We start from the raw sequence: 10,018 nt of genomic DNA on the forward strand, positions 1-10,018 counted from the left end.
TCCAGGAAGATCGAACGGAATACTAGCGTAGCCAGACGACACCCCCCCCGCCCCCCAACCAGAAAAAAAAAATAATTTAAAAAATCCACACCCATAATCAAACAGCTGGATGAAATATTAGTTGTCAAATAGTGAGTTGTGCCAATTCTGGATGGCTTCTTGGTTTTGAGAGACTGTTTGATGTTGAGTTCATCATCTAGGAGGAGGTAAAAATAGCTTCGTCAGCATATAGCCTGGACTGAAAGAGAATCGCAGTATTTTAGCGTACCGCTCCATCTTCTGCTATGCTTAGCGGCCACCTCCTTTCCCCAGCGGCCCCGCCACAACAAAATCGAGTATTTTTTGAGCCCGGCTAATGTGCCAGGATTCTGCCCGTGCCATTCTTTAATGGCTGCAGCTACTTTGCTCCAGACAAGCCAATAACGACCAAACACAGTCAGCAGTCTGCGACTCAAAGCCAACAAAGCCTTTAGCAAACCATTAAACTAAAGGAAAAGCCTCTAAAGAGTGAGATTGTAGTTTTCATTTTTGTCTCCTTTATGGCCCTATTGAAAGACTTTCTTCACAGGCTGTGGAATTTTCTAGCTAAACATTCTAATTTTTTCCTTAAAAAAAATATTTATATATTATCTATATATATATATGTACACACATACACATACTGTACACACAAATATACATACACAAGAGTTCTGCCCACTTTTTAAAAAAGTATTATACTTTCTGTATTACCAGATAGCTAGATATATAGTGAAACTTGTGCCTTTTAAGCAAATACATTAACATCTTTCTCTTATACGTCTGTATCTTTAATATGTGTGAAAACTTTACATATTAAATACAGCTGGGGTGTGTTAGCTACACAATCGTTGTGCAAGGTCCATATAAAAAAAGTCTCAAGGTGGCAGAGTTGGTCAGGTATTCAATTGGTTTGTGTATTACACTTTAACACTGACAGTCAAAATGTCCAAAATATCAAAACAAATACTGACAGGTGAGGGAATCTTCATCTCTGTTTGTCTTTGTGAAGGAGGACCTCAGAAGATTAATTTTTCCGTATTTTACAATCGATACAGTACAATGCCAGGTGAAAAAAGAGCCTTAATAAAGCATGCATCACCCATACCCCTGTATATGACCCCTGCGAGAGAAGGTCACTTGCATAAGGCACCATTATTAAGGTCAACAGTGCATTAACAGCTAGAAAACCAGAAATTAGTCCTCAAGGCATAAATAAGAGAAAATTAGCTGCATGAGAAATCAGTTTCTAAGCTATAGTGGTTTCTTCCACCCAACAGAAATCTTGTTTTCGGGTTCCATACCTACTGTAACATTAGACCAATTGTATCTTAGCTGCTCTTTAAACTGGAGTCAAAATTGCAGTCCTGATCAAAGAATGGAAAAGCATAGAGTTCCCCAGAACCATGCAATACCTTTGTATTATAATGAAAAGTTATAATTGTGTTATATTTGTAAATACACAGCTTATACAATGGATTACAAATGAGCTCTGTAGCAAGTTAAAACAAGCTACTTGACACATTGCACGTTTAATAGCTGCACCAGACACCAAAAGCTCCTCTCACACGGGGAAGGGGGCTCCCCCGCCAACCCCAACCTCCACTCTGGGGTCCTGACTTTCCCACCCCCACCCTCCATTTTTTTTCCCTTTTCTTTTTTAATTTAACAAAAAAAAAAAGGTGCAGATCCCCCTCCCTCCCGTCCCGCCCCGGAGAATGATTGGTGGTCGTCCCATCTCATGGTATTTTTCTTACACACGTAACATTCAGACTACTTTTTTTCCTCCCCTCTTCAAGGACAAAAAAAAAGTGTGCCTCAGCATACAGTCATTAATAGATCCTCAACATACAGTCGCCCAGTCATTAACATTCTCAGTGCACATGCTCACGGCAAAGGCTTTGGGGCCACTCGGAAGGTTAGGTACCAGTGAGCGAGTTCGGGAAAGCCCCGAACGTCACGCGCCATGGGTGCTCTGCCGCTTCTTACATGACTTTATTAGCCCTCGATAGACCTTCCTAGAAAAGGCCCTGGAGGCAACTGGGTAGGGTGCAAAATGGCATGCTTTGGCTGGAACACGCATCCCTTCTTCCAAGGCCGGTTCAACCTTGAAGCTGCTTCGCCCACAGGATTCGCTTCCTGAACCCCTTCAAAGGTGCCTCTTCATGTGAAGGGCCAGGTGATCAGACCTGGAAAAACACCTGCAAGAAACAAAAAAGCAAAGAGAGTCAGGACGACGACCGTGAGAGGATGGGAGCTCCTCCGCCCACTAACCGGTCTCTTACTTTCATTCATTCAATCGTATTGTTGGCTTTCATGGATACCGCCCTTGGATCCATCGGTAGCAGTTACGGAGCACTCGCTGTGCGCAGGGCACTGTATTAAAGTGCTTGGGAGAGTACGGCTGAATTAGTAGTAGACGCGATCCCTGCCCTCGGGAGCTTACAGTCGAGGGGACTTACAGGAGTAAAGAGTTGCTTACAATTGCTATGAGGGGAGTCTGAAACTAGGTGTCCGATAGAAGGCCTTTAACTTGGGCTCCAAACAAAGTCTAGTCTGGAAGGCACCACCGAAGCCCAACGCTGTATTAGTACGTGTCTTTTGTTAGAAGGAAAAAGTAACACCAATTAGGTCTTGTCATGAAGTCAAGACCTTTGAAAGAAGAGGGGTGATAATGTCTGTTAGAAGAGCAGAATCATAACTAATGAATGTTCTAATAATCACGCTGGCCTTCTCCCGTGCGTCACTAATAACCTGTCTTTAAAAAAAAAAAAAGTAGCTCTCATTCACATACCTGTCACAGTGAGTACATTTAAAAGGCTTGGCACCAGTGTGCTTTCTGAAGTGTCTGGTTAACTCATCACTTCTTGCGAAACGCCACTCACACCCTTCCCACGAGCATCTGTAAGGCTTTTCTCCTATAAGTGAAGCACATTATAGGTTATCCATAACGTCGACGAAGCGGAGAGGAGCACTTATTAAAACATACAGATGTTGTCAATAACCCCAAGATCTACACAGGGAGGAGCCTTAAGAAAAGAATCCCCAAATAGTCACAATGATGGCATTTGTTAAGTGCTTACTAAGTGCAAAGCACTCTGAAAGACTTCCTGTGGAGGTCAGGAACAACTCTGCCTCAACTCCATGCGGTTCGCAATAACACGATCCTCCCAGTGAGCACCTTCAGGGGACTCTTACTAAAGAAGGATGCGAAAGTGGCAGAGAGAGCTGGGACACCTATCCTATCGGGTGGCAGCTTCTTTCAGCTTGCCACCTAGAATCGGCCCGTTTCCCCAGCCCACACATCTGAATTTTTCCTCCTCCTTCCTTCCACGGCCTTCTCTGACGTCCCCACGTTTCTCGGATGCTGAACACGAAAGGTATTCTGCACCTTCCAATCTTGAAAGACAAAATTTCTGAACAAGCAACCTCCTCTGACTGATGCGCTCTTCTTGTAAGCCTGATGAGTAAGAGTCTACTGCTAAGTAGCCTAGCTGCAAACAACAAGAGCTAAACACTGCTTAAGATAGCCCAGGATACGGAAAACCTGAAACCAACGGTCACGACGGCCACGGCTCTTGCGCACGACAAAAAAGCCCCTTTTCTAGGTTGTAAAACTGAGCAGGCTTTTCGAAGAGCAAAAAACCACCACAGACAAAAGGTAGGAGACAAAAGGCCGTATGCCTTTGGAAAGCCACCCGACCCTCCAGTATCGGCCACAGGTTACTTCTTATGAATACGTGGGGATGCGCCGAGTCCCTGACAGTTAGCTCCTGAAATCTGATTTCCAACAAAAGGGACCGCCTACTCTCCATTCACCTATTTGCGACTGAGATCGGTCCTCCATCCCCCATCATCGAAACGAAGTGAGAGGATAAAAACCGGGCTGCAGCTTCCTGTCCCTCATTTGAAAGTGTTCACCTGGGTGACTAGCATCCGGCCTTAAAGAATTCCCTTCTGCTCTCCCACGGCTCCAACTCGCTTAGGGAAAGAATGAGGAAGTGAGGTCTTGAGTGCCGGTAAACGTCTGGTAGGACCGCACCGCGCGCCAGGCGCTGACCCAATGCTTGTGAAATGGGATGACAACATTATCGTCAGGGTATTCCCTGCCGATGGGCTCGTTCCTCGGTAGACACCGGGGCCTACTGACCTGTATGAGTGCGCTGATGTGCTTTCAGATGGGAGCTCTTAGTGTACACTTTCCTGCAGCCGTTGAAGTTACACCGGTGAATCCGCCTCCTGCCATCCGGAGAGGCGTCCCCGCTGCCCTTTTCCCCGCTCTTGCCCACAGTACCAGAACGGATTTTACCCGGCGAGTGTAATTCACCGGGGGTACAATTCCACAGTTGAGAGGAAGGTTCTTTGCCCAGCTCCGGAGAAGAAGGAGGGGTGGAAGTGACAGATGAACTCAAATTTCCTGAATTGGCTAAAACTTCGCCGATTGGGTCGGAGGTAAATTTAGTAGTGGGTGAAAGTTCCTCAGAGCTGTCTGATGACTCACTGCTGACATCAGAATTCAAACTGTTGGTTTCTAAGCTCTGGCTGAAACTGTGGCTGATGGGAAGGTCCTCTTTTGGACTGCAAGCAGTCTTCAGTTCGGATTCCTCCTTCTTCTCCCGAGCCAGAATGATTTTGGTCCACAGATCTTCCTGGCTGTCAAATTTGATTTCTGACGCTGACACGTAACAGGGTTCGCTCTGAAGGTACCGTTCCAGCTCTAAGCACGTCTACACAGAATGAAAATTAAAGAAAGGGACACAGGAATTAGATACACCTTCGAAATGAAAAAATCACAGCGAATTTCCAAAGGCATGCAAAAAAGAAAAATCAAGGAAACAAAACAAATAAGTCACATCACCCAGAACCCAAAGATCTCTTGTAAGATCAAGAGATCATCTACTACAGGAATTGAATTTTTAGGAACTGGGCAACAATTCAGGAATCAAACCCGTCTTAGCTCACCAAACATTCAAACTAATGACTCAAGTGAGCGATGATCATGAAGTTGATTTTATTGCTGTCACTAGTGCTGACGTTTCTTACAGACACCTCAAAAAAAAGAAACCCAAAACAAAACGAAACACACAACACCCCCAACAGGTTTAATCACGTTATCTCACATTATAAAGAATGATCTTTATTAATACAGTTAAAAAAATCATTCATTCTACACATACACAGGCGCACACGTACTCAGGCGTACAAGGGCTATATTGCACGCAATGTGGTCTGACAGGCCGTTAAAGTTGGAGCGCTATGTCAGAGCACCAAACCACATTCTAGTATGGTAGCGAGTCGCTGAAAGAAAAAAAAAAACCCAAAACGAAACAACAACAACAAAAAAAATTCTGTATTCGGGGACATCAATGGAGTTGCAGATAACCACCCATTTCCTGTGTATGAAAACTCCAACCTACAAGACTTTCAAAGAATGTCATTTCCAAGTGCAACGGCATGCACGCCACATTACTTCTACAGTGGTCGGAGAAACATGAGGAACTTCGACAACAGGAGGGAAGAAAAAAAAAAAAGTTCCGTAATAGCACTGGGCTATTGTAAAGGATGCGAAAGGGGAAATTACTCTAGGGTCCTGCTGGGAGTCTACAATTAACAAGAACTTTATCTACTGGCCAAGAGTACAACCGTATGAGTCATCACTCTATTTCTTTCACGCAATGCCAAAGGAGACTTCCTTTTAAAATTCTGACCAACAGCCAAGAAAGTACTCTGTTCAAATATACATGCAATGTGACATGTACAACGTGTCCCCCCCCGCCCCACAACCAACCTTTCAAGTGGCTACAACTGCAGTGATCAGCATCCCCTCTCCCCACCATTTCAAACTTTCTAGCCACTGGAAAAAAAAAATGGTAGGAAACATTTTAGAATGAAAATTATTTGTTTCTTCTTCTTCTTCTTACTTCCACTAGGATTAGCTGCCAGTGCGTCTGTAATAGGCTGTCTGTTGGAGCCAGGCAGGGCTACAGATTAAGTTTCTGTACCGAATACTTCTTCCTCGCCTTCCAGCCTAGCCAAATACCACACATTTCTCTAGCTAGCTGCCTCACAGATACATTGTAGCACACGCACAACCCCACCTCCCCCAGTCTCATCACATATCTTGCGTGAGCAAGCAGGATAAAAAGAGAAAAATCTGTATTTTCTAGACAGCCCCCCCCCCCCCATCATTAGACATCTAAGCCGTGGAACGTATTAAAGCTATTGATAAGGGACTACACAATATTTCATTGATCCTCCAAGGAAACAGGAGAAAGCATTTATTGAGATCTTGTTAAACTTTAATAATCTGGCTAATTTAAATTCTCCATTATGTAGATGAGCACTAAGGGCCAGAATGAAGCGCTCTGTGCGTTTAAATGCCTCTGAAGGCTACTGGGAGCCAACCCTGGCTCACTGCCCAAATCCCAAATGCCTGAAGGAAACTACTTAGATCAATTTCAATCACGTACTATGGAGCTGCTTCTTTAAGGAGGGGAAAAAAAAGGGGGGAAAATAAAAGTGGGGGGGTGGAGAAGAAAGAGGATCGCAGACAATTAATCTGGCATGTGAAGACTGCAACGCTTTGCATTTCATCCGTCTTAAAAGAAAAAGATTTCTTGTCTTTCCACCAAACAAGAAAATATTTGATCTGTTAATTCAGTTGGAGGGGAAAGAAAAAAGCAGCAGCAAACATCACAGCGGGGACTGTAGGACAACCAAGGACCCTCTCTAGATTTAAAGCCAAACAATGGCAGAACTGTCAGTCTGTCAAGTCAGGGATCACTTGGAGGAAGATATCTTTAAATTACCAAAATAAAAAGAAACCCTCTAAAATCTAGTTCCACGTAATGTCAGGACCTGCCTCTCTTCGTATTCCCGAACTAAGGCTTGAAGCAATTAATAAAACAGGATCATTGTCATATGACTGACAAGTCACTGGTTGTGCAAACAGATTGTGCCGGTCAATAGGAGTTAACAGGTAAGGAAAACAGTCGGAACCGGGTGAATCTTCCGAATTCCCAAGGGGGAGGAAAAGAAAAACAAAACAAAATTCAAGGAGAGAAGGACGAAGCTAGCAGACTTTCCACTAGCCTGAAAAAGAAAATGAAAATACCGGGGGGGGGGGGGGGGGGGGGGGGGACCCAAACCACACACATACACACAACAAAAACAAAACAAAAAGGCCTAAAAACTACATATATAATCTTGGCAGTAAAGGCAAGTCCCTTTTGACAAGATCCAGCTGTTGGAGTCTGGCCTTGATACAAGCACAAAACTTCTGCCAAAGGACTCCTAGACTGTGAGCCCACTGTTGGGTAGGGACCGTCTCTATCTGTTGCCAACTTGTACTTCCCAAGCGCTTAGTACAGCGCTCTGCACACAGTAAGCGCTCCATAAATACGACTGATTGGCTGATTTGGGAACGGGATTTTGCGAAAGCAAAGCTGGGGAGAGTTTGGGATGTCCATTCCGGCGGTTGCTCTTTGGAAGAGCCAAAATGGCAAAAAAAAAAAAAGGGAAAAACACTGTAACAACGTGGGCTTTCCATTCTGGTGGTTGCTCTTTGGAAGAGCCAAAATGGCAAAAAAAAAAAGGGAAAAACATTGTAACAACGTGGGCTTTCCATTCTGGTGGTTGCTCTTTGGAAGAGCCAAAATGGCAAAAAAAAAAAAAAAAAAAAAAGGGAAAAACATTGTAACAACGTGGGCTTTCCATTCTGATGGTTGCTCTTTGGAAGATCCAAAATAATAATAATAATGATGATGGTATTTGTTAAGCGCTTACTATGTGCAAAGCACTGTTCTAAGCGCTGGGGAGGTTACACGGCAAAAAAAAGGGAAAAACACAGTAACAACGTGGGCTTTCCATTCTGGCGGTTGCTCTTTGGAAGATCCAAAATAATAATAATGACGGTGGTATTTGTTAAGCGCTTACTATGTGTCAAGCACTGTTCTAAGCAATGGGGAGGTTACATGGCAAAAAAAAAAAAGGGAAAAACATTGTAACAACGTGGGCTTTCCATTCTGGTGGCTGCTCTTTGGAAGATCCAAAATAATAATAATGATGATGGTATTTGTTAGGCGCTTACTATGTGCCAAGCGCTGTTCTGAGCGCTGGGGAGGTTACATGGCAAAAAAAAGGGAAAAACACTAACAACGTGGGCTTTCCATTCAGGTGGTTGCTCTTTGGAAGATCCAAAATAATAATGATAATGATGATGCTATTTGTTAGGCGCTTACTATGTGCCAAGCGCTGTTCTGAGCGCTGGGGAGGTTACATGGCCAAAAAAAAAAAGGGAAAAACACTAACAACGTGGGCTTTCCATTCAGGCGGTTGCTCTTTGGAAGATCCAAAATAATAATAATGATGGTATTTTTTAAGCGCTTACTATGTGCCAAGCACTGTTCTGAGCGCTGGGGAGGTTACATGGCAAAAAAAAAAGGGAAAAACACTAACAACGTGGGCTTTCCATTCTGGTGGCTGCTCTTTGGAAGATCCAAAATAATGATGATGGTATTTGTTAGGCGCTTACTATGTGCCAAGCGCTGTTCTGAGCGCTGGGGAGGTTACACGGCAAGAAAAAAAAAAGGGAAAAACATTGCAACAACGTCTCCTTCAATGACACCCCCCTTTCCAAACAAGAGGCAGCGACATGAGGTTTCAAAGCGGATTTTAAACCCCCCTCCACGCTTGACACCCTCGCGTATGCAGGTGCAATCACACACACACACACACACTCTTCTCCTTCTCCTTCTCCTTCTTCTTTTTCCTCCCTTCCCTCTCCCCCAGCGTTGCACCCTCCTCTTTCCCGGGTCGTTTACCTGTTGCCAGTACTCCTCCAAGGAGGGCAGGGCGGAGAAGTAGCCGGTGTCGTGCACGATCTGGAGCTCCTGGAAGATGCCGCACATGGGGAGGACGTCCATGCCTGGTCGGGGAGCGGCGGCCGGCCCGGGCTGCGAGCTGCGGGGAGGAGGAGGAGGAGGAGGGGGAGGCGGAGGAGGAGGCGGCGGGCGGGGGACGGCGCTTTCCCCCGGGTCGCCGGACCCAGTTCCTGCACAGGAGGTGAAAAGTTGCATGCAAACGCGGGTGCGCGGCCACCCGGGGCGGCGGGGCGGGATGCTCCCGGCTCGCGGAGCCTCGCTCGGGGCAGCCTGCACAATATTTGCAAACACCCAACTGACTGCCAACGTCACCCCTGCAAAACTTCCCTATTCAAACCTCTCCTCCTGCTGCTGCTGCTGCTGCTGCTGCTGCTGCTGCTGCTGCCGCCGCTGCCGCTGCTAGGCCCTCCCCCTCCCCCTTCTCCCTCCCCCTCCCCTCCCACCACGTGAGCCGCTCCGCGCCGGCTCCGCCGGCCGCCCAATCAGCGCCGTCCCCTCCCCGCCCATGACGTCAGCGCCGCCCAATCGCCGCCCTCGACGCGGCGCGGCCCCGCCTGGCGTGACCGGGCCCCCTCCGTCCCGGCCCCGGCCATTGGCCCGATTCGAAATTTCGGGCGGCCCCATTGGTGGGCGGCCGCGCCGGCTATTTTTAGCGGGGTATATAAGGCGGGAGCCGGCCGCCGGGCCGACGAGTCGGGCCCGGCCGCGGACGGGGGAAGCCGGGCCTGCTGGCCGGGCGCGGGAGGGACCCTGCCCGGTTGCTTGGGGGCAGGTCCCCGGTTGCGTTATACGGGGACAGAGCGAGGTCCGTAGTCGTCGCATCCCCGTTCTTCCGTCCTTTGTTAAGCTCCTCCGCTCCCCCGCCCCCCCCCGGACGGCGCCCCTAGCGGCGCCTCGCGGTACTGCGCCCCGCCCCCTAGCGGCGCCTCGCGGTACTGCGCCCCGCCCCCTAGCGGCGCCTCGCGGTACTGCGCCCGCCCCCTGGCGGCGCCTCGCGGTACTGCGCCCCGCCCCTAGCGGCGCCCCGCGGTACTGCCCCCGCCGCCCGCCCCCTGCGCGACACGTGCAGCTCAGCCTCTGCCCGAGGCCCACACACCGTCCTTGCTCAGTCCGTCCCC

General features: G+C 47.6%; 1 protein-coding gene across 1 annotated transcript; it reads right to left on the minus strand.

Moving 5' to 3' along the window:
- Positions 1 to 1,722: 1,722 nt before the first annotated feature.
- KLF6 (Kruppel like factor 6) lies at positions 1,723 to 9,180 on the minus strand. Its single transcript, XM_038755875.1, has 4 exons — positions 8,841 to 9,180; positions 4,169 to 4,745; positions 2,813 to 2,936; positions 1,723 to 2,219 (listed from the first exon to the last, which is right to left on the minus strand). Exons 1-4 carry the CDS (start codon positions 9,093 to 9,095, stop codon positions 2,168 to 2,170), a joined length of 1,008 nt encoding a protein of 335 aa, XP_038611803.1. The 5' UTR covers positions 9,096 to 9,180; the 3' UTR covers positions 1,723 to 2,167.
- Between the last annotated feature and the right edge of the window lie 838 nt (positions 9,181 to 10,018).

This window comes from Tachyglossus aculeatus, chromosome 13 (assembly GCF_015852505.1).
Source record: "Tachyglossus aculeatus isolate mTacAcu1 chromosome 13, mTacAcu1.pri, whole genome shotgun sequence".
Taxonomy (NCBI): Eukaryota; Metazoa; Chordata; class Mammalia; order Monotremata; family Tachyglossidae; genus Tachyglossus; species Tachyglossus aculeatus.